The sequence below is a fragment of the Carcharodon carcharias genome, chromosome 33, assembly GCF_017639515.1.
Source record: "Carcharodon carcharias isolate sCarCar2 chromosome 33, sCarCar2.pri, whole genome shotgun sequence".
Classification (NCBI taxonomy): Eukaryota; Metazoa; Chordata; class Chondrichthyes; order Lamniformes; family Lamnidae; genus Carcharodon; species Carcharodon carcharias.
The window spans coordinates 2,017,280-2,042,279 of record NC_054499.1 but is presented as its reverse complement, the minus strand read 5'-3'; the positions used below and the strand labels follow the sequence as shown (position 1 = coordinate 2,042,279).

At 48.3% G+C, this 25,000-nt stretch overlaps 1 protein-coding gene across 1 annotated transcript; it reads right to left on the bottom strand.

The window, feature by feature from the left end:
• Positions 1-10,607: 10,607 nt before the first annotated feature.
• On the bottom strand, positions 10,608-15,387 carry LOC121272177 (stress-associated endoplasmic reticulum protein 2). The gene is made up of 3 exons (XM_041178680.1): positions 15,229-15,387; positions 13,139-13,214; positions 10,608-10,883 (listed from the first exon to the last, which is right to left on the bottom strand). Exons 1-3 carry the CDS (start codon positions 15,310-15,312, stop codon positions 10,843-10,845), a joined length of 201 nt encoding a protein of 66 aa, XP_041034614.1. The 5' UTR covers positions 15,313-15,387; the 3' UTR covers positions 10,608-10,842.
• Between the last annotated feature and the right edge of the window lie 9,613 nt (positions 15,388-25,000).

The following is a 25,000-nucleotide window of genomic DNA, read 5'->3' as shown; positions in this document are numbered from 1 at the left end:
TCCTGAGGTCCTCCCAACTCCCTCGGAGGACTCCTGAGGTCCTCCCGGATCCCTCGGGGAGCTCCTGAGGGGCTCCCAGCTCTCTTAGGAGACTCCTAAGGTCCTCTGGAGGACTCCCAATGCCCGCCCTGCTCTCAGAGGACTGGTGTGGTATTCCCAGCTCTTGGAGGACTCCTGTAGTCCTCCCATTGCAGCGCACCCTGCAGCCCATGGCTGGTGTTGATCCGTAAAGTCGGAAGAACATACAAATTCGGAGCAGGAGTAGGCCACTCAGCCCTTCAAGCCTGCACTGCCATTCAATAAAATCATGGCTGATCTGATTTTAATCCCTCATTCCTGCCCACCCCCAATTATCTATCACCCCCTTTCTCCCCTTTCTTATCAAGAATCTATCTACCTTTGTCTTAAAGGCTCTGTTTCCACCACCTTTTGAGGAAGAGAATTCCAAAGTCTCACTACCATCTGAGAGAAAATAAATTCCTAATCTCTGACCTAAATGTGGGCGACTTTTTATTTTTGAACAGTGACCCCTTGTTCTAGATTCTCCCACAAGAGGAAATATCCTCTCCACATCCACCCTGTCTAGTCCCCTCGGGATCTTATATGTTTCAATCTAGTCACCTCTCACCCTTCTAAACTCCAATGGATACAAGCCTAACCCGTCCGACCTTTCCTCATAAAGCAACTCACCCATTCCAGGTATTAGTCTGGTGAACCTTCTCTGAACTGCTTATGATGCATTCGCATCCTTCCTCAAACAAGGAAACCAATACTGTATACAGAACTCCAGATGTGGTCTCACCAATGCCCTGTATAATTGAAGGTTATACACTATATATTTTAATGCAAGGAGGCTGAGGAATAAGACAGACAAGCTGAGGGCACAGATAGGCACGTGGGAGTATGATATCATAGCTATAATCGAGACTTGGCTAATAGAAGGGCAGGATTGGCAGCTCAGCATTCCTGGTTTTGGGTATTCAGACGAGATGGAGAGGGGGATAGAAGAGGAGGGGGTGGTTTGCAATATTGATCAAGGAATCAATTATAGCAGCGAAGAGGGATCATATCTTGGAAGGATCATCAAATGAGGTCATATGGGTAGAAGTAAAAAACACAAAAGGGGAAAACACACTGTTGGGTGCGTACTATAGACCCCCAAACAGTCAGGGAGAGATAGAGGATCAAATATGTAACCAAATTTCAGAGAAGTGTAAGACTAATAAGGCAGTAATAGTTGGGGGTTTTAACTACCCAAATATTAGCTGGGATAGTTTTAGTGTACAAGGTAGGAGGCATCCAGGAGAACATTTTTAGCCATTACGTAGAAAGCCCAACAAGGGAGGGGGCAGTTCTGGACCTAATATTCGGAAATGAGCCTGGGCAAGTGGAAGGTGTATCAGTAGGGGAGCATTTTGGAAATAGTGACCATAACTCAGTTAGATTTAGGATAGTTATGGAAAAGAATAAGGTTAGACCAGGAATAAAAGTTCTAACTGGAGAAAGGCTAATTTTACGAAGGTGAAATATGATTTGGCCCAAGTGGACTGGGAGCAGCTACTTGCAGATAAAATTGTGTCAGAGCAGTGGGAGGCATTCAAGGAGGAAATAGCGAGAGTACAGGGCAAATATGTTCCCGTAAAGACAAAGGGGAGAACCAAGTCTGGAGGACCCTGGATGTTGAGAGACATAAAGGTTAGGATTAAGAAAAAAAGAGAAGCTTATGACAGATACCAAGGGCTCAATATGACAGAGTCCCTGGAGGAGTATAAAAAGTGCAAGAGGGAAACTTAAAAAGGAAATTAGGAAAGCTAAGAGAGTGTAGAGAAAGTATTTGTGGGTAGAATAAAGGAAAACCCAAAGAGGTTTTTTAAATATATAAAGAGCAAGAGAATAATTGGGGAAAGAGTGGGGCCAATTAGGGGCAATAGAGGTAATGTGTGTGTGGACCTGGAAGACATGAGTACAGTCCTCAATGAATACTTTGCATTGGTCTTCACAATGGAAAAGGACGACACAGGTATAGACATCAGGGTGGAGGACTGTGAAATATTAGAGGAAATTAACAGAGACAGAGACAGAGAGAGAGAGAGAGAGGAGGTACTAGCGGGTTTAGCAGCCTTAAAAGTGGATATATCCACAGGCCTGGATGAGATGTATCCCAGGCTGTTGAGGGAGGGAAGGGAAGATATATCAGGGACCCTGGCAGTAATTTTCAAATCCTCTCTGGCCACAGGTTGAAATGACAGAGAACTGGAGAACTGCTAACATCCCATTATTAAAAAAGGGAGGAAGGGATAGACCAGGAAATTACAGGCCAGTCAGTCTGACCTCGGTGGTGGGGAAGTTACTGGAAAGAATTTTGAGGGACAGAATTCTTTGCACTTGGAGAGACATGGATTAATCAGGGATATTCAGGATGGATTTGTTAAGGGAGGGTCGTGTTTGACAAATTTGATCAAATTTTTTGAGGAGATAACCAGGAGTGTTGATGAGGATAATGTATTTGATGTAGTCTACATGGGCTTTAGCAAGGCTTTTGATAAGGTCCCTCATGGCAAGAAAGTAAGAGCCCATGGGATCCAAGGCAAAGTGGCACATTGGATCCAAAATTGGCTGAGAGGCAGGAAGCAGAGGGTGATGGGAGAGGGATGTTTCTGTGACTGGAAGTCTGTTTCCAGTGGGGTTCCACAGGGCTCGGTGCTGGGACCCTTGCTGTTTGTGGTGTATATAAATGATTTGGATGGAAACGTAGGGGGTATAATCAAGAAGTTTGTGGATGACACAATAATTGGTAGGGTGGTAAATAGTGAGGAGGATAGCCATAAACTGCAGGAGGACATCAATGGACTGGTCAGGTGGGCAGAGCAGTGGCAAATGGAATTCAACCTGAAAAAGTGTGAGGTAATGCACTTGGGGAGGGCTAACAAGGCAAGGGATTACACTATGAATGGTAGGACCCTAGAAAGTACTGAAGATCAGAGGGACCTTGGTGTGCATGTCCACAGATCCCTGAAGGTAGCAGGAAATTGGTTAAGAAGACAAATGGGCTATTTGCCTTTATTAGCCGAGGCATAGAATACAAGAGCAGGGAGGTTATGCTGGAACTGTATAAAACGCTGGTCAGGCCACAGCTAGAGTATTGTGTGCAGTTCTGGAATCCACATTATAGGAAGGATGTGATTGTACTAGAGAGAGTGCAGAGGAGATTTACCAGGATGTTTCCTGGGCTGGAGAGTTTTAGTTATGAGGAAAGATTGGATAGACTGGGGTTATTGAGGAAATTGAGAGGGGACCTGATAGAGGTGAGTAAGATTATGAGGGGCATAGATAGAGTGGATAGGAAGACACTTTTTCCATTAGTAGGGGGGTCAATAACCAGGGGGCAGAGATTTTAAGGTAAGAGGTAGAAGGCTAAGAGTGGAGTTGAGGAGAAATTTTTTCAGCCAGAGGGTGGTGGGAGTCTGGAACTCACTGCCCGAAAGGGTGGTTGAGGCAGAAACTCTCGTAACATTTAAGAAGTATTTAGGTATTCACTTGCGTTGCCATAGCCTCCAGGGCTATCGGCCAGGGGCTGGAAAATGGGATCAGTGTCGTCAGATCTTTGTTGACCAGTGAGGACACGATGGGCCGAATGGCCTCCTGTGCTGTAAACGGGTATGAGTCTATGAAGCATAACCTCCCTACTTTTGTATTCAATTCCCCTTGCAATAACTGATAACCTTTAATTAGCTTTGCTAATTACTGGCTACACCTGCAGCCTAACCTTTTGCGATTCAGGCACTCGGACGCCCAGAACCCTCTGCATCTCAGAGCTCTGCAATCTCTCACCATTGAGTTTCTTTTTTACTCTTCCTGCCAAACTGGACAACCTCACATTTTCCTACACTATACTCCATTTGCTGGATCTTTGCCCACTCACCTATATCCTTTTGTAGCTTCCTTATGGCCTTTTCACAACTTGTTTTCTTACCCATCATTGTGTCATCAGCAAATTTAGCAACTATACCATTTATATAAATTATAGAGTTTAGGCCCAAGCACTGATCCCTGCGGCACGCCACTCATTACATCTCCCTCTCCCTCCCAGAACCATGATAGGGTCCCCCTTGTCCTCACTTATCACCCCACCAGCCTCCGCATTCAAAAGATCATCCTCCGCCATTTCCGCCAACTCCAGCATGATGCCACCACCAAACACATCTTCCCTTCACTGCCTCCCCCGAGTTCTGGTAAGGGTCATATGGACTCGAAACGTTAACTGTGTTCCTCTCCACAGATGCTGCCAGACCTGCTGAGTTTTTCCAGCTATTTTTGCTTTGTTTTGGATTTCTAGCATCTGCAGTTTTTTGCTTTTATTTCCCCTTCACTCCCCCCACCCCCCGGCGGCATTCCGCAGGGATTGTTCCCTCCGGGACACCCTGGTCCGCTCCATCACCCCCTACACCTCAACCCCCTCCCACAGCACCTTCCCATGCAATCACAGAAGGTGCAACACCTGCCCCTTTACTTCCTCTCTCCTCACCGTCCAAGGACCCAAACACTCCTTTCAAGTGAAGCAGCATTTCACTTGCATTTCCCCCAACTTAGTCTACTGCATTCGTTGCTCCCAATGTGGTCTCCTCTACATTGGAGAGACCAAACGTAGACTGGGCGACCGCTTTGCAGAACACCTGCGGTCTGTCCGCAAGAATGACCCAAACCTCCCTGTCGCTTGCCATTTTAACACTCCACCCTGCTCCCTTGCCCACATGTCTGTCCTTGGCTTGCTGCATTGTTCCAGTGAAGCCCAACGCAAACTGGAGGAACAACACCTCATCTTCCAACTAGGGACTTTACAGCCTTCCGGACTGAATATTGAATTCAACAACTTTAGGTCGTGAGCTCCCTCCCCCATCCCTACCCCCTTTCTGTTTCCCCCTTCCTTTTTTTTTCCAATAAATTATAAAGATTTTCCTTTTCCCACCTATTTCCATTAAAAAAAACCCACTAGAGCTATACCTTGAGTGCCCTACCATCCATTCTTAATTAGCACATTCGTTTAGATAATATCACCAACTTTAACACCTATGTGTTCTATTGTACTATTGTCGTTGACATCTTTTGATGATCTGTAACTATCACTGCTTGTTTGTCCCTACAACCACACCTACCCCCCCCCCCCCCCCCCCCCCACCGACCTCTCTGTCTCTCTATCTCTCCGCCCCCCACACACACACCTTAAACCAGCTTATATTTCAACTCTTTCTTGGACTCGAACTCAAGTTCTGTCGAAGGGGCATGAGGACTCGAAACGTCAACTCTTTTCTTCTCCGCCGATGCTGCCAGACCTGCTGAGTTTTTCCAGGTAACTCTCTCCTCCATCCCACCCTCTTTTTTTCTATTATTATATATTTTTTAAATATATTTTTCTTCCCACCTATTTCTATTATTACTTTTAAATTTATTTCCATCCATTGTTTTATCTTCACCTTTTAGCCTATTTCAATCACTTCCCCCCACCCCCACTCTGTCACTTGCTCATCCTGCTTTCTACCCTTAATGTCCCCATTAGCACATCCTTTAGCTAATATCACCACCGTCAACACCCCTTTGTCCTTTTGTCTATGACATCTTTGGCAATCTCTCCTTTGCCTCCATCTATCACTGGCCCTCTATCCAGCTCTACCTATCCCACCCCCCACCCCCCTTAAATAGCTTATATTTCACTTCATTTCTATTTCTCTTCTGTTCTGATGAAGAGTCATACGGATTCGAAACGTTAACTCTATCTTCCTCTCCACAGATGCTGTCAGACCTGCTGAGTTTTTCCAGCTATTTTTGTTTTTGTTTCAGATTTCCAGCATCCGTAGTATTTCGCTTTTGACAAGGTGCCTTGTGGCAGACTTGCCAACCAGAAAATGACCCATTTATGCCTAATCTGTTTCCTGTTAGCTAGAAGTTCTTGTAACATTTAAGAAGTATTTAGATATTCACTTGCATTGCCATAGCTTCCAGGGCTACGGACCAAGTGCTGGAAAACAGGACTTTTTAATCTTCTATCCATACCAATATGTTACCCCATGAGCTTTTATTTCCTGCAATAACCTTCGATGAGGCAAATACCTTCTAAAAATCTAAGTACAGTACATCTACCAGTTCCCCTTTATCTGCAGCACCTGTTAATTCAAATAACACCAATAAATTGGTTAAATGTGATTTCCCTTTTACAAAGCCATGTTGACTCTACCTGATTATCTTGAATTTTTCTAAGTGCCCTGCTATAACATCTTTAATAATAGCTTCTAACATTTTCCCTATGACAGATGTTAAGCTAACTGGTCTGTAGTTTCCTGCTGTCTCCCTCTTTTTGAATAATTGGCTATCTTCCAATCTAATGGAACCTTCCCCGAATCCAGTGAATTTTAGAAAATTAAAACCAATGCACCAACTACCTCACTAGCTACTTCTTTTAAGAGCCGAGGATGAAATCCATCAGGACCTGGAAATTTGTCAGCCCGCAGCTCCAACAATTTGCTCAATACCACTTCCCTGGTGATTGTAATTTTCTAGAGTTCCTCCCTCCCTTCCAATTCCTGATGTACAGCTATTCCTGGGATGTTACTTGTATCCTCCATAGTGAAGACCAATGCAAAATACCTGTTCAATTCATCTGCCATCTCCTTATTTTCCATTATTAATTCCCCAGGCTCACTTTCTATGGGACTAACGCTCATTTTGTTAACTCTTTTCTTTTGTTTAAAAATCTATAGAAACTCTTAATATGTCTAAATTCTCACGGTTAGAAATCTCAGCTGCTACATTCTAGTTCATTACTTTTTTTTTAAAAAACGTAAAAATATTTTCAGGTTAAAAGAAAAATCCAAGAGCTGTAACGCTGAAATAAGAGTGGAAAAACATTGCCTCGGGGATAGGCGGTTAATCCATCGAGTTAACTATCTTCAATCAATTAAAATATGACACACCATGACCACACAAACTCATGTTCTGTAACAGTTTTTTTTTCCAATTATAAATTCCTTGTGTTTTTATATCAGTAACTAACTGGATGACTCTTTCAAAGAACCATCACAAGCACAAGATGAAAGGAAAAAGCTAGAGAAAGAAATAGGATTTGCTGACAGGTTGAAAGACGAAGGGTAAGAGGAAACTCATACAGAGCAGAAACAGGGACATGGAAACCATCAGGCCAAACGATCCAGTTCTGTTCTGTGGCATAAATTCGGTGTGGTGCCCAGATAGTGGAAATTCTCCACATAAACATGTCATGCTTTAACCACACACTCCTACCACTGGCAGCACTGCAGCACCACAGAGTGTTGCTTCTCCCAGCTCGTCAGGACCTGCAGAAAAACCGCCGGGCACCAAGTCTTCAACGAGAGAGTGTGAGAATCAGAAGAGCACTGCAGTTTACAATGAGAGATACACTTTTATTGCTGTTGAAATACAACTTGAGGATTTTGAAAACAGCGTGCACAAATTTAACTTCTCAGGATACAAAACTCAAATTTAACCAATGCCAATTAGACACCACAGATGGTAACCAGTGTAGGATTTCGGTTTCTCTTTTGGAAAAAAAAAGTTACATTGCAAACCAACTGTAAAACTCTGTACAACTGACCCAACGGCTCCCATGTGAAGGGCAGTTTTACATCTACAATCTTAACAACTGAATGTAGAACGTTCTAAACTTCAAACCCTTGCTGCGTGTGAGCTAAAGGCGTGACGGGACTTGAGGCAATGCTCTCCCTCGACGCCACCCCAGAGGTGTGCCCACAACAAGCTGGAAGCCAATCCCAGGCCTCTACACGTTTAAAACCTCTGCAAAAAGGAAAGGGGCGCGGGGGGGGGGGGGGGGGAACTTAGGAGCAGCACTGAGGAGGTGAAGGTGGTTCTCATGCCACCCGGTCTGGGTAACACAGCAGCCAGGGGCACAGGGAGGTTTCTAAAGTTAACTCTCACGGGGGTAGGTGGGAAGCAGGTTTGAGGGGACTGTCGGATCAACTTTGATCCTAACAGATGGAGGAGCAGGCTCGAGGGGCCGAATGGCCTACTCCTGCTCCTCGCTCGTGTGTGCTGCCAGATGATCAGAGGCGTCAAGGTCTTGCTGGGATTGACAAACGGGGTGGAACAAATTGCAGCAGCATGAAGTGTGTCAGTGGGTCCACAGATAACTCCTCTTCACAAGTCAGGAGATGGAAATGTTGGGGGGGGGGGGGGGGAATCCCCGTAGAACAGCAGATCGCAGCTCCTTGGTCCATGTATCATAAACACAACAAGATCAAAAGCCCAGAGACTTCGGAAATCAATTTGGGTTGGACTCGAGCTCGATTCAACAGGACAGTCATCCCGCTGCGATTCTCCTGTGGTCAACACTGCGGTGGGAGGGTGCAGGGGGTGGTGCAACGTGATAATCGAATGTAGATAGAAAAGTGAGGGCGGAAGCAGTTAAAATCAACCTGTGGCAACACCCCTTACGGCATTAAACACAGAGAGGATGGCTGGAGAGGGTGATGGGAAGCAATGGCACACTCGGACAATAAGAGGCGTTTGTGTGCATTTGCAGATGGAGGCAGGTGGTCAGTCAAGAGCAGAGTTTTATTCTGTATTCGCTTTCGTTATATTTCAGGCTCTCCCAGGTTTGAGTGTAATGGTTTCCGCTTGTTTGCTAATAGTTTAAACAAACAAACCACTGGTTCAGCATTCACAGCAATTTTTCTTTTCCCTATCCAGAAGGATGTGTTTGATACTCAATTGCAAACAATGTAGAGAGTGAAGCTCCCTCCACACTGTCCCCATCAAACACTCCCAGGACAGGTACAGCACGGGGTTAGATACAGAGTAAAGCTCCCTCCACACTGTCCCCATCAAACACTCCCAGGACAGGTACAGCACGGGTTTAGATACTGAGTAAAGCTCCCTCTACACTGTCCCCATCAAACACTCCCAGGACAGGTACAGCACGGGTTTAGATACTGAGTAAAGCTCCCTCTACACTGTCCCCATCAAACACTCCCAGGACAGGTACAGCACGGGATTAGATACAGAGTAAAGCTCCCTCTACATCGTCCCCATCAAACACTCCCAGGACAGGTACAGCACTGGGTTAGATACAGAGTAAAGCTCCCTCTTCACCGTCCCCATCAAACACTCCCACGGTAGGTACAGCATTGGGTTAGATACAGAGTAAAGCTTCCTTTTCACTGTCCCCATCAAACACTCCCAGGACAGGTACAGCACGGCGTTACATACAGAGTAAAACTCCCTCTACATCGTCCCCATCAAACACTCCCAGGACAGGTACAGCACGGGGTTAGATACAGAGTAAAGTTCCCTCTACACTGTCCCCATCAAACACTCCCAGGACAGGTACAGTATGGGATTAGATACAGAGTAAAGCTCCCTCCATACTGTCCCCATCATACACTCCCAGGACAGGTACAACACGGGATTAGATACAGAGTAAACTCCCGCTACACTTTCTCAATAAGCAAAAGAGCTTTTTTTTAAACAGACCGGTGTGGTCAGGTCCTATTTAAACGATGACTCTTCTAATACTGCAGCAAGTAGGCCAGTTCTAGGTAACCATGTCTTCTGCCAACACAGACTGTAGACAAAGTCAGCACAACCAGTTTGTACAGTGACTGGAATGGCTCCACCACAATCAAAGTATAAGAGGTGAGCCTTCCCTGTCACTGGAGGTTGGTCACTTACCATTGGGAAATCTCATCAGTCACCCTGCAATTGGTCCCAATTAGAAAGCTCACTTTTCATTCAAGGTCAATGCAATGGGAAGGGTGGGCTTGTGGGTGCAGAAACAACAGAACCTAGATTGATATAATGCCTTACACAACTTCAGGGCATTGCAAAGCACCTCAGCTCCAGAGATTAAATTGCTTCAGGAGCCTGTGAAAATATTAAGAGTCAACATTCACTGTGCTCCAGATTAGGTCCAATTTTACTCTGTTAGGTGAGGGGGGGGGAGAGGTTAGTGATGGTGAAGGGGCGACTGTGAGGAGATTGCTCTCACACTGTTAGATCAGGAGTTCACACCAGCCTTGTGATCTACAGGATAATGGATTTGTTTATATAAAGGCAGCAGGCAGTTTTAGATTGCAGATTGTTCCATTTTCTTTTGAAGGTAGAGACAAGAACTGAGCAAGTGTGAAAAGAACCCCACCTCCTCCTGTCCTGCCACTCACCGACTTCAAACACTTTGTAAATAACTTGATTGTATCAGGAAGGTTTTTACATAAAAAGGCAACAGTCTCATTTCCTTCCAGGTCAGTCCCATTTATCTCTACAAACGGATGACAGTTGACGAAGCGTAAAGTGGGACTGACTGACCCACTGGAGCAGTGAACAGCCAGGACAAATGTACCGTACGGGGACAGTGTCCAAGGACTGACCCAGGACAGCTGGCAAGTTCAAAAAGTTACCCGCAATTTCCAGGGTTCCTCGAGCAGGTTTGTGTGGTTGTAGTTTGGAGCTAGTCAGGGAGACTGTGCAGTTACAGAGATAGTCAGTAAAACCAAAACTTAAACAGCTGGAATGTGTGCTGCTGGGTATCTGGAACACAGCTCAGGATTTGCCAGTGAGGCAGTTGATGGAATTAATGTTGCTTTAATTCTCTATAACTTATATAATATATATTTTTATATAAAGCCGTCTACAAGGTGCACCTGTCTTGCTTATTGCTGGGAAACACTGATTAGGGCTGCAGGTTTTCCTGCATCAATGACTTGGCAAGACAAGAGTGTTCATGGTGCAATCCAAAAGAGAGTCAGGAATTGGTCAGAGTCCGAGAAACAAAATAACTGTGGCTGCGAGGAAAACGGTCTTTCAAGCTCCCATCCGGATGCTCTGAATAATCTGGAAAATTGCTGTGGAGGAGGAGGGAAAAGCACACATTAGGAAGAGAGTAACGAGTCCCAATCCGCTCTGAGTCAGCAATTTCCCAATACTCACACCCTGCTCATCGCTTGGTCAAAAGTACAAGCATTGCCACTGGACAGTCCAAACCAGCACTGGGCGTCTTAGCCCCTCTGTACATATTGCCCCTTCACCTCAAGGGCCTCGGCTCTCGTATGCACCCCCCGCCGCACACCCCCCCCCACACAACCCATCAAGTCAGAAACCTGCCTCCCCCTCTCCACCACCCCCCCGTCCCCCAACACTGCCTTCCTTCCTCCAATGGTCACTTGGGTGGATACATTGAAGAAATCTGAGCCCATCTCTGTCTCAATCTAGGGGAAGGTGTTCCTTACACGAATCAGATTGCGTTCCACAGCATTTAGAAAGTTAAGGGGAGCTATTCTCGCAGTTTAAGATATTAAGGGGAGTTGATAAAGTAGATGAGGAATAGGAGTAGGCCACATGGCCCTCAGGCCTGCTCCAACATCCAATAAAATCATGGCTGAACCACTCAGCTCCACATTCCCACCTCTCCCCATATCCCTCAAATCCCAAAACATTATCCATCTCGCTGACTCAGCATCCACAGCACTCTGGGGCAGAGAACTCCAAAGATCCACAACCCTCTAGGTGGAGAAATTTCTCCTCACCTCAGTCCAAAATAGCTGACTCCTTAACCGAGACTGTGACCCCTGTTCTGCACTCTCCAGCCAGTGGGGGGGTGGGGGTGGGGGACAGTCTCTCAGCATCTTTCCTGTCCTGTTATACGTTTCAATGGGATCACCTATCACTCTTCAAACTCCAGAGAATATTGGCGCATTCTACTCACTCTCTCCTCACAGGAAAAGCCTCTCCCCTCAGAAACCTCTACTCTATGGTTAGTCTAACTTTCCTTAGATACAAAGATCAAAACTGTGCACAATACTCCAGGTGTGCCCTCACCAAAGCCCTGCAAAACTGCAGCAAGACTTCCTTACTCAAGCGCAGTAAACCACTTGCAATAAAGCTCAACTTTGCCTCCCTAATTTCTTGCTGTACTTGTATATACAGAAAATATCCTCAGACACTGGGGAATCTAGGGTGAAAGGACATAGGTCTGAAAGTGAGAGCTAGACATTGCGGGACTGACATTAGGAAGCACTTCTTCACGCAGTCTGGGATAAGACTGGAACACTCTTCCACTAACAGCAGTTGAGGTTAGATCAATGAGAGCGATCCAAAGGGAGTGGGGGTTGTACAAGGAGTTAGGTTGCAAATCAGCCATTATCTAGCCAAATGACAAAACAGGCTCGAGAACTAAATGGCCTCCTGCTGATCCTACGTTTATAAAAGATCACCAACAATCATCGCTAAATTTAAAATGCCCAGTTGAATTTATAAGGGTCAGGGCTAGGGGTCAGACACCAGGTTTCAGCCCCAGGACACAGGAGTTTAAATCCCAGCCAGAGGCAGCACAGAGGTGTTGGCCAATGACACCAATTTCTTTGGTGCCACATTTCATCAGCAGTGCCTTCCAAACTGATGACCGCTCCCACCGACGCACAGTAGCAGCAGTGTGTGTACCATCTACAGGATGCACAGCAGGAATTCACCAAGGCTCCTTCGATAGTACCTTCCAAACCCACGATCACTACCACCTAGAAGGACAAGGGCAGCAGACACATGGGGAACACCACCACCTGGAAGTTCCCCTCCAAGTCACACACCATCCTGACTTGGAAATATATCGACTGTTCCTTCACTGTCGCTGGGTCAAAATCCTGGAACTCCCTCCCTAACAGTGCTGTGGGTGTACCTACACCACAGGGACTGCAGCGGTTCAAGAAGGCAGCTCACCACCACCTTCTCAAGGGGCAACTAGGGATGGGCAATAAATGCCGGGCCCAGCCAGGGACACCCACATCCTATAAATGAAGTTCAAAAAGAGTCCCTGGCGAATAACATTCATTGTCATTGCTAACTGAGAGTCCTTTTAAAACAGAATTGGATAAATATTAGAGGGAAATCAATTTACAGGGCAACAACGAAAGAGCAAAGGGGGTGTTAATTAAAATAGTATTTTCTAAGAGTCAGGACAGACATGGTGGGCTGAATGGCCTCCTACTGCATGTTATCATTCTATGCATCCTGCAGAGTCTTTTATGGCAGGAAGAGGGAAATAATGACAATTCTCTCCTGAACGGAGTCCTGACAGTCACAAAGTGGGAGGGAGTGAAACACCAACCTGATCCACACACCACAAACACAAACAGCGCCAACAACCAAGGTGCCACCGGTGCCCTCTCCTCCTGGAGGGGTCTCTGGAAAATAACAGAGAGAGTTAATAGTCTCTGCCCCCCATTCTCTGACACACACACAGACCGCAAAGCGGCCAGCAAACCTACTGCTCAAGACAAACCAACTCAATCCCATCACCTCCATTCCAGCAAGTCACAGGTCACAGTTCACCTGATACCGCGCCCCTCATGTTAGAAAACACAAAGGCCCTGCTTTCCCCAGCTCCTAAAGGGCTTTGCGGACAATAATATACTTTTTGAAATGTAGTCACTGTATGAAACGCAGCAGTGAAATTACACATGGCAAGCTCCCACAAACAACACTGTGATAATGACCCAGATCAACTGCTTCGCTTTCCAGTGATGCTGTTGAGGGAAAAATATTGGTTCCAGGGCACCAGGGAGACCTCGCCTGCTCCTCTCGGAAATAGTGGATATGGGATCCTTTACATCCACCTGGGGGCACAGTCAGAGGGAAATGCAAGGTCAACATCTGATCCAAATCCCAGTGCCGAGGGAGCGCCGCACTGTCGGAGGGTCAGTACCGAGGGAGCGCCGCACTGTCGGAGGGTCAGTACCGAGGGAGCGCCGCACTGTCGGAGGGTCAGTACCGAGGGAGCGCCGCACTGTCGGAGGGTCAGTACCGAGGGAGCGCCGCACTGTCGGAGGGTCAGTACCGAGGGAGCGCCGCACTGTCGGAGGGTCAGTACCGAGGGAGCGCCGCACTGTCGGAGGGTCAGTACCGAGGGAGCGCCGCACTGTCGGAGGGTCAGTACCGAGGGAGCGCCGCACTGTCGGAGGGTCAGTACCGAGGGAGCGCCGCACTGTCGGAGGGTCAGTACCGAGGGAGCGCCGCACTGTCGGAGGGTCAGTACCGAGGGAGCGCCGCACTGTCGGAGGGTCAGTACCGAGGGAGCGCCGCACTGTCGGAGGGTCAGTACCGAGGGAGCGCCGCACTGTCGGAGGGTCAGTACCGAGGGAGCGCCGCACTGTCGGAGGGTCAGTACCGAGGGAGCGCCGCACTGTCGGAGGGTCAGTACCGAGGGAGCGCCGCACTGTCGGAGGGTCAGTACCGAGGGAGCGCCGCACTGTCGGAGGGTCAGTACTGAGGGAGTGCTGCACTGTCAGAGGGTCAGTACTGAGGGAGTGCCGCACTGTCAGAGGGTCAGTACTGAGGGAGCACTGCACTATCAGAGGGTCAGTACTGAGGGAGTGCCGCACTGTCGGAGGGTCAGTACTGAGGGAGTGCCGCACTGTCGGGGGGTCAGTACTGAGGGAGTGCCGCACTGTCGGAGGGTCAGTACTGAGGGAGTGCCGCACTGTCGGAGGGTCAGTACTGAGGGAGCACTGCACTATCAGAGGGTCAGTACTGAGGGAGCACTGCACTGTCGGAGGGTCAGTACTGAGGGAGTGCCGCACTGTCAGAGGGTCAGTACTGAGGGAGCACTGCACTATCAGAGGGTCAGTACTGAGGGAGCACTGCACTGTCGGAGGGTCAGTACTGAGGGAGTGCCGCACTGTCGGAGGGTCAGTACTGAGGGAGTGCCGCACTATCAGAGGGTCAGTACTGAGGGAGTGCCGCACTGTCGGAGGGTCAGTACTGAGGGAGTGCCGCACTGTCGGAGGGTCAGTACTGAGGGAGTGCCGCACTATCAGAGGGTCAGTACTGAGGGAGTGCCGCACTGTCGGAGTGCTGCCCGGTCGGTGGCACTGGGTTTCGGTTCGCTGTTCAATCCATGCTGAGGTGGCACTGCGAGAAAGCCCCGACCTCTTTTGGTCGCCCGCCCCCAAGAGCACTCCATTCGCTGCTGCCAGGGTGGGGGAGGAGCCGATGTTGAATGACGTCCCCATCCACCATTCAGACGCAAGGCACCACCACGCCGTTGGACAGGTCGACTGTCAATCAGCGAGGTTGCGTCATCACGCGGACGCCGCGGTTGGGTCCGGGAGAGCCACGTAAACACCGTGAGTCCGAGTGAGGAGAAGGGGCGGCGGCGGCGGCGGGCCCGGGGACCGGGACCGGGACCCTGGTACTCACGGTGCTCCGCGCCACGTTCCCCCGCTGGGTGATATTTTTACTGTGCTTCTCGTTGGCCATGCGGATCCGCTGCTTCGCCACCATCTTCCCCTCACTGATTCTCCTCAGAACCGCCGAGCGACTGCCGGAGAGAAAGAGGCAGGGACCGGAATTAGAGGCGGGGCCGGCTCCCAACCGTCCCCCTGCCCCCGCCCTCTCCGATGCGGCACTCGCCGATTGGATAGCAACCCGTCCATCATATTGGTGAACCCGCCCTTCCGCCTCTGAACAATCTGATTGGAGGCGAGCCTGTCCGACAAGTGTGCACCCGCCTCTGCCTCGACCCCGCGCGTTCCCATTGGACCAGACAAGGCGTCACGTTGAGAATCTACGTCAAAGTGGCCGCCTGTCAACTTTTTAAAGGGACAGTCCCGATGCAGCTGTCAATCATTACTGTTTAAAGCGACAGTTCCAGTGGCAGTGGTCAATCATTACTGTTTAAAGTGACAGTTCCATTGGCAGTGGTCAATCATTACTGTTTAAAGTGACAGTTCCATTGGCAGTGGTCAATCATTACTGTTTAAAGCGACAGTCCCAGTGGTAGCGGTCAATCATTATTGTTTAAAGCGACAGTCCAGTGGCAGCGGACAATCATTTCTGTTTCAAGCGACAGTCCCAGTGGCAGCGATCAGTCATTTCTGTTTAAAGCGCCAATCCCAGTGGCAGAGGTCAATTTTTACTGTTTAAAGTGACAGTCCCAGTGGCAGCGGTCAGTCATTACTGTTTAAAGCGACAGTCCCAGTGGCAGCGGTCAGTCATTTCTGTTTAAAGTGACAGTCCCAGTGGCAGCCGTCAGTCATTTCTGTTTAAAGTGACAGTCCCAGTGGCAACGGTCAATCATTTCTGTTTAAAGTGACAGTCCCAGTGGCAGCGGTCAGCCATTACTGTTTAGAGCGACAGTCCCAGTGGCAGCGGTCAATCATTACTGTTTAAAGTGACAGTCCCAGTGGCAGCGGTCAGTCATTACTGTTTAAAGCGACAGTCCCAGTGGCAGCGGTCAATCATTACTGTTTAAAGTGACAGTCCCAGTGGCAGCGGTCAGTCATTACTGTTTAAAGCGACAGTCCCAGTGGCAGCGGTCAGTCATTTCTGTTTAAAGTGACAGTCCCAGTGGCAGCGGTCAATCATTACTGTTTAAAGCGACAGTCCCAGTGGCAGCGGTCAGTCATTTCTGTTTAAAGTGACAGTCCCAGTGGCAGCCGTCAGTCATTTCTGTTTAAAGTGACAGTCCCAGTGGCAGCGGTCAGTCATTTCTGTTTAAAGTGACAGTCCCAGTGGCAGCGGTTTCTGATATATTGTGACCTAGACTGCGGTGATCAGGGAATGAGTTCAAAATTTGCAGGTGATACAAAGATTGGAAACGTGATGGGGATAGTCTTGAACTTTAAAAGAGGGTGTCGTGAAAAAACATTGGTGAGGGAGATAAAGGAAAATCCTAAGGCATCTTATAAATATATTAAGGGCAGGAGGATAACCAGGGAAAGAGTAGGGCCCATTAGGGACCAAAGTGGCAAGCTGTACGTGGAGCCAGAGGACATAGGCGAGGTTTTAAATGATTTCATTTCATCTGTGTTCACTATGGAGAAGGACGGTGTAGGCGTAGAAATCAGGGAGGGGGACTGTGATATACTTGAACAAATTAGCATTGAAAGGGAGGAGGTATTAGCAGTTTTAGCAGGCTTAAAAGAGTAGAGCAGTTGCTGTAGTCTACATGGACTTCAGTAAGGCTTTTGACAAAGTCCCACATGGGAGACTGGTCAAGAAGATAAGAGTCCATGGGATCCAGGGCAATTTGGCAAATTGGATCCAAAATGGCTCAGTGGCAGGAGGCTGAGGGTGATGGTCAAAGGTTGAAGGTTGTTTTTGCGATTGGAAGCCTGTGACGAGTGGTGTACCGCAGGGATTGATGCTGGGACCCTTGCTGTTTGCAGTGTACATTAATGATTTAGATGTGGATGTAAGGAGGTATGATCAGTAAGTTCGCAAATGACACTAAAATTGGTGGTGTCGTAAATAGTGAGGAGGAAAGCCTTAGATTACAGGACGATATAAATGGGCTGGTAAGATGGGCAGAGCAGTGGCAAATGGAATTTAATCCTGAGAAGTGTGAGGGCACAGATTCAAAATAATGGACAAAAGGAATAAACGTGATGTGAGGAAACATTTTTTCACCCAGAGGGTGGGTGGGGTCTGGAACGAACTTCTAGAGAGGGTGGTGGAGGCAAGTTCCATCGAGGTATTCAAAAAGGAATTGGATTAATACCTGAAAAGAGAGAATGTGCAGGGTTAGGGGGATAAGGCAAGGGAGTGGGACTAGGTGGAATGCTCTTTCAGAGAGCCAGTGCAGACTCGGGCTGAATGGTCTCCTCCTGCACTGTAAAAACTGTGCGATTCTGTGACGTATTTCCCCTCAAACATTTCTATTCCTTGCAGAGGGGCAGCACTGATTCGAGGGGCCGAATGGCCTCTCCTGGGCCAGAACCATCCAGTGAGCTGATGATTCTGTGTAGCACCATCTCCATTTGTGACAGTGTTTGCTGCTTCAGCACTGGCCAAGGTGAAAATCACAGCACCCGGCCAGAAAAAGAACAGACTTTCATTTAAAGAGTGACTTTCAAATGGTCAGGCTGCCCCACTAGGGCTTTCTGACCTGTATCCTCTGTTGTATGAATGAGAACTGCAGGCTCCCAGAGACAGCAATGTGATAATGAGAACATCTCGTATCCTAGTGACTGTTAGTTGAAAGATGAATTTTGGCCTCAGGACACCAGGGAGAACACGCCCACTCTCCTTGTTACTTTCCGAAATAGTGACTGTGGAATCATACACCTACTCAAGAGGTCACCTACGACTCCAGTGAGAGTCAGCACCTTCAGGAGAGGAGGGGGACCTGTACCCCAGTGAGAGTCAGCACCTTCAGGAGAGGAGGGGACCTGTACCCCAGTGAGAGTCAGCACCTTCAGGAGAGGAGGGGACCTGTACCCCAGTGAGAGTCAGCACCTTCAGGAGAGGAGGGGGACCCTGTACCCCAGTGAGAGTAAGCACCTTCAGGAGAGGAGGGGGACCTGTATCCCAGTGAGAGTCAGCACCTTCAGGAGAGGAGGGGGACCCTGTACCCCAGTAAGAGTCAGCACCTGCAGGAGAGGAGGGCGTCCTGTAACCCAGTGAGAGTCAGCACCTTCAGGAGAGGAGGGGGACCCTGTACCCCAGTGAGAGTCAGCACCTTCAGGAGAGGAGGGGGACCAGTACCCCAGTGAGAGTCAGCACCTTCAGGAGAGGAGGGGGACCCTGTACCCCAGTGAGAGTCAGCACCTTCAGGAGAGGAGGGGGACCTGTACCCCAGTGAGAGTCAGCACCTTCAGGAGAGGGACCCTGTACCCCAGTGAGAGTCAGCACCTTCAGGAGAGGAGGGGGACCCTGTACCCCAGTGAGAGTCAGCACCTTCAGGAGAGGAGGGGGACCTGTACCCCAGTGAGAGTCAGCACCTTCAGGAGAGGGACCCTGTACCCCAGTGAGAGTCAGCACCTTCAGGAGAGGAGGTGAATGTTTTAGACGAAGCGCTGGAAATGTAGTAATTGAATCGAATGAGATGGAATGTGATCACAGACTGAAAGAGCAGGAAGCTCACACAGGCTGGAGAAAGAGAAGGGGACCCCCTCAGAGCCCAGCAGGTCCCCTCTATTGTGGCTGTGTTTTCTTCTGTATGGAGCCCTTTCTGCAAAGACTCGGAGCAGTAACAAGAGAGTTTCAGAGAGCTTACTGGGCACGCTTCCCAAATCCATGTAATGCCTGGACTAACACAAAGCAGTCAGCTGAGAACCATGTTATTTACTTTCATTTTGCTATTCACCCTGTTTTCATTTGGAAGAAAAACAGATTTGTGTTTATTTTCGAGCGATAGTGTCTCAAACCTTTTCTCACCCCATTGGAGTTTCAGCATTGCCCAAATGGAAAAGACATTTTCCATCACTTTAACACATTTCACATCCCAAAGACATCCCAAAGTCTTTCACAGCCGGTAAGGCACCACCCTTTGAAGTGCAGTCACTGTTGTAACGTAGGAACCACAGCACCAACTTGTGCCCAGCAAGCTGCCATAAACTGCTCTGTAATCATGACCCAGATCATCCGTTTCTGTGATTTCTTTTTGAAAAGTGTACTTTATTCATAAAATATCTGGAAGAACGTTACAAAATATTTCTAACTCACTGTCACAAAGGTGCAATTGGATTCAACTTTTCCACATGGATCACGAGCTGCTTCAAGACAATCCATGACTATTACAGTCATTTCAATATGGTCATTACAGACAGTCAGACAGTGCAATGGGATTGGAGTTATCAAAATACTTTTTGTGATGTTGGTCGAGGGATAAATATTGGCCCCAGGACATGGCCAGGGAGAACCAGCCTTGCTCTTTGTCGAAACAATGCTGGCAGCTCTTCTACATCCACCCGAGAGAGTAGGAGAAACTACCGGCCAGGATTGTTGGTTTCCTGGGCAAAGGCAAGGAAATATTTTTACACAGCGAGTTGTTGTGATCTGGGAGGCACTGCCTGAAAGGGCGGCGGAAGCAGATTCAATAGTAACTTTCCAAAGGGAGAATTGGAATAATACGAATATACAAACATATGAACTAGGAGCAGCAATAGGCCACTCAGCCCTTCAAGTCTGCTCCATCATTCAATAAGATCATGGCTGATTTGATTGTAACCTTCCTGCCTACCCCCGATAACCTTTCACCCCCTTGTTAATCAAGAATCTATCTAGCTCTGCTTTAAAAATATTCAAAGACTCTGCCCTGTACAACCGAAGAACAACCTCCCTGCTTTTGTATTCATTTCCCCTCGCAATAAATACATTCTAATAGCTTTCCTCATTACCTGCTGTACCTGCAAACTAACCTTTTGTGATTCACGCACTAGGACACCCAGATCCCTCTATCTCAGAGCTCTACTTGAAGGGGAAAAATTTGCAGGGCTATGGGGGAAAGAGCAGGAGGGAGTGGGACTAATTGGATCACTCTCTCAAGTGGGCTAGTACAGGAATGATGGACGGAATTACCTTCTCCTACTGTCGATGAGAAAATGCCACGAGCTTCAGGTTAAGCAGGTGCTTGGTGATAGGCGTTGATGCCTAATCTGCCACATAAATGCATCTCCATGTAACTCAAAGAGCCGAGAAAGGCGAGATGGGAACATTCTCTGTTGGGGCTGCTTCAAGCAAAGCGCCTTGGTTGCTGGGATCACAGCCGTCCTCGTCCTCTCCTTTGGTGGAGACAAGGTCTGCTTGTCAGTGGAGACAAGGTCTGCTTGTCGGTGGAGACAAGGTCTGCTTGTTGCTTTGTCCCAAGGTGGTTTTTAAAATTGGCGACAAGCTTAATGGTGGAACCTCTCACTCTTCCACAACGTGCGCTTCCCGCTCCACACCCCGCTTTCCCGCTAGCTCCATCAGCTTCACCTTCTGCCCAGTCGACAACACTTTTAACTTTCCCGCGTGTTTCACCAGACTGTCATACACTTTGCGCGTCACTTGGTTAACAAATCCTCTGTGAAACGGTGGCTTGCCCAGCGTTTTGTATCTGGGGGTGCTTGGGCCTGACCGCTCCACTCTGACTGGTCGGTGTGGCCGCTGGAAGAGGCTGCTCTGCTTGCATCACGGAAACACTTCTTTCCCAAAGGATTTCGGCTTCGTTTTACTTGCCGGCGCCAAACAGAAGTTCGGCTAAACCAGGTCGACGACTGCGGAATTTCGGCTAACCACAGGTTGCTGTTCCTTAGCTGCGGAGAATAACTCTGATAACTTTGAGCCAAGTTGAACTGCGTATCATCCGAGTTTGGCTCCTTGAGATTTCATTGTAACAGACTAGAGGGGGTCAGGGAACCCGAGTTTAAACTAAGTGAGGAATGGCGTGGAGAATAGGAGGCTCCTCTTTGCCAGTGAGTGTCTGGGCTGACTCTCTCCCGTTGTATAGAGCGTATGTGTCTTTATAGCGAACACTCAGGTTTGTGTCTCCACCCCCCACCCCGGGCTAGTTTCCACCACCTGAGGGTGTCCCTGGGACAATTCCCTAAGGATTAATTCCCTTTATTGGGCCTGGGTTTCCACTGTCACAATTGTTTCTGCCCCCTCTGGAGAGTACAGGCCTTTGGGGAGGGAGGGAGGGGGCAGGCTAGGTACAGGGGCAGAGGATGTGGTTTAGGGAATGGGAGAGGGTATACGCTGGTCCGACAGTGAATTGAGAGGGTCAGGGAGGGGGCTAGTCGCAATGCCCTGGTCACCAGGAGGTTGGGGTAGGCTCACTGGAACAGCTGGACTTAGGAAGAGGAGGAGGCCATTCAGCCCCTCACACCTGTTCCCCTAATCAACGGCTGGTGTGTTTCTGCCTTTCTGCTGTGTGTGTGTGTGTGTGTGTGTGTGTGTGTGTGTGTGTGTGTGGGTCTGTATGTGTGTGTGTTTGTGTGTGGGTCTGTATGTGTGTGTGTTTGTGTGTGGGTCTGTGTGTGTGTGTGTGTGTGTGTGTGTGTGGGGGGGGGGTCTGTGTGTGTGTGTGTGTGCTTGTGTGTGGGTCTGTGTGTGTGTGTGTGTGTGTGTGTGTGTGTGTGTGTGTGCACCTGCATCAGGAAGGGAAGCAGCAAACCTGAGAGGGATAGCGGGGGTATTTGTGGGAATTGGCTCTAACATGTCCCAGACCTGAATTGGACAGAGCCAGTGAATCGTCTGGAGACATGAACAAGCGCTGAGTGGCAATGGGGAAGGGTCAGTGTTTGGTTTTGTGAATGATTAACACAATTCAGAGTGAGCAGATTAGATTGAGGAAAGCACAAACATCATTAGTTACCAATCTCCTATAAACATCTACACAAAGGGCATTTCGAGACAGAGAGGGACTTGGGTCTGGCAAAATAAACAAGCAAAATGAATGGGACAAGAGAATGAAATGGGATCGATCGATCAACCATCTGATCTGTTTTCTTCTGGGAGAGTGGCTATCTCTCAGACTGACCTCCCGAGTGAATCCCATGCAACGGGGAGAGGGTCCAGTGCTCCCAGCTCATTCTGGCTGCCCCACTCTGCCTCTGTGGAGATGGAGGGTTACTGCTAGGCAGACATTGAGGAGGACTTTCAGCTGCTGATAGGCTGCCTGGGAGGGAGAGAAGCTGTCCTACTGGTGGGGGATGTGTGCACCGACAGAACCAACCCCACCCCCCCCCACCCCCACCTCGTGGTGCTGGTGTTAATCCACTGTCAGAATGACAGCAGTGAAACGGCTGACTCTCTCGCTCTGCTCTCGCAGTGCATCGCTGAAGTTTCCCATATTCTGAGCGAGAGGGTGTGTCAGCCCCTTCGTCAAATCCACATCCCACTCCATTCAAGAGGAAGGTGTGTGAGCTGCTGACATCAGCTGATACAGGTGAGACCACTTCCCCTCCGGCTGGACAGTCTGGATGTGGAGGACAGAGTCAGGTTAAGGGGGTTGGGGTGGGGGGTGGGGGGGAGCCATTTTGAACTGAAATGAGGGGAAATTTCTTCACTCGGAGGGTGGTGAATCTTTGGAATTTTCTACCCCAGAGGGTCGTGTTTGAGTATATTCAAAGCTGAGATTGATAGATTTTTAGATACTTGGGGAATCAAAGGACATGGGGAGTAGGTGGGAAAACGGAATTGAGGGAAAATGGAATTGAGGGAAAAGATCAGCCATGATCTAGTTTAATGACAGAACAGGCTCAAGGGGCCAAATGGCTTACTCCTGCTTCTTCAGTTCTTATCACGATGGGGAGCAGGTCAGCTCCCTCAACACCCAGCCACAGCTGCTCCACACATTAGAAGCACTGAGAAGGAGTTGACAATAATTGACAAGGATGATACTGGAACTGAGAGGCCATAGTTATTGGGGAAGGCTGAAAGGTTCGGAGCTCTTTCCACTGGGCTGGATGGGGGTCAGCAGCGTAAGCCTTTGATCTTTGGAATCCAAGCCTCAGAAAAGGAGAGAGCTGGAAGAGAGTGGAGGGACATCAGGAACCATGGGTGCTGAGGGCTGGAAATATTGGCCTGTAGAAATGAAATGAATCCCCCTTTAAGGTCTGATTCATGAACATGTGTTTCTATTCAAGGTTTTGAGTGCAGTTCTCATATTTATCTGTGAAAAACCTATTGAGGTCACTGCCTGTAAGGAGTTAGTAATTTACACTCAGGGGGATTGTTCTGCCCAGTAAAGACTTATCATATTCCTAATTTTCAAGATATTGAACTTTATTCAAAGTGTACTCTTTCAAATTGACTTTTCTTTTTAAAAATGGTCAATGTGCTGCAAAGATGGCTGCCAAAGGTCAGGTGACCTGGCTTGTGCATTCAAAGAATGGTCTCAGTGTCTCACAAGGACAAAAGGATACATTCCAGACTTAGGTGTCAACAACAGCCCTGGTGAGACCATCAGGAGGACATTCCTGAGTTGAATGAGTTTCTTCTGAAACAAAGATGGTGATTGTCTTAACCCGCCCCCACCCCCACTCAGGATGGGTGTCTTACCACAATAAACCAGGATGTGGCTGGTCAACCCAAGACCACCACCATTTTTGGAAAAGGAACTGTGAGGAATCACATGGTAAGGCAGCCATGTTTGTCCCTTTGTAATCGTTCAGTGTTGTCTGCAGTAAACTGCAGCAGCAGCAGCTGAAAGGGTGGTCACACCACATCTTAAAAGGACCAGAGGTGGTAACTTCGGAAGGACTCCAAGCCTGTTCCTGTTTGAATCCAGCAAACTGACCTCTTGGTACCGAGGTGACAAGCAACTAATTTGGTGACCTCCAGGAAGTCCATCCTTTCGAGAGAATCCTGAAATAGCTTCGGACTCCGACATTGGCTGTTGAATTCACCAAAACCACTCTTCAGGAGTGAAGACGTCTTATTCATCAGGCTTGCAATATTTGTTTCCCAAAACAAGACAATCATGTGAATTAGGAACCATTTGTTTGTTTATAGGCTGTGAAAGTGCACTATTCTCTTTAACCGTCCTTCCTTTGAGTATGTTTGTGTATGTGCCTGTGTGATTGAGTTTGGGCTGAGTGTGGAAATAAATAATCAGATTGTTTAAACCCATGAAAAGCTTGCTGCTGGTTTTCAAATTGTCCACGCACTCAGGGAATGAAAACATACACACATCTTCCTCTAAAATGATTATTGATTGTAGAAGTTAGGTTAGGAAGGAAACAGGGATTTCAGCAATTGCCTCTCACCCTATCTATAACAGTAAATAAAAGGCACATTCTAACAAGTGTCTAATATTCCTGTGGATATCGGGTGTGACAGTCTCCTGATTTAACTTCAAAGCCCTATCGAATAAGTGACTGCGTCTAGGTGAATCCCCAGATCTGCCCTGGCAATGTCACACAGCACACACTCACGCCAAAGTGATACAGCCCTCCTGCTCTGTCCAGGGCGGGGCTTCCGATCAGTGCAGGGGCAAGGTTCACTCCAAAAAAGATGATCACTGGACAGTGATCAGGAGCAGGAACCCTGGCTGATTTCCCCTCTCTCTCTCTAACCCAGGGATCACTGGACAGTGATCAGGAGCAGGAACCCTGGCTGATTTCCCCTCTCTCTCTAACCCAGGGATCACTGGACAGTGATCAGGAGCAGGAACCCTGGCTGATTTCCCCTCTCTCTCTCTCTCTAACCCAGGGGTCACTGGACAGTGATCAGGAGCAGGAACCCTGGCTGATTTCCCCTCTCT

Bases quoted from the DNA above. Each gene is read 5' to 3' on its own strand.
- LOC121272177 (XM_041178680.1), bottom strand. From the start codon at position 15,312: ATGGTGGCGAAGCAGCGGATCCGCATGGCCAACGAGAAGCACAGTAAA. The intron at 13,215-15,228 runs GTGAGTACCAGG...GTTATTTTCCAG, and splicing joins GGAACGTGGCGCGGAGCACC to AGACCCCTCCAGGAGGAGAG. The intron at 10,884-13,138 runs GTTGGTGTTTCA...CCTCCTCCACAG, and splicing joins GTTTGTGGTGTGTGGATCAG to CAATTTTCCAGATTATTCAG.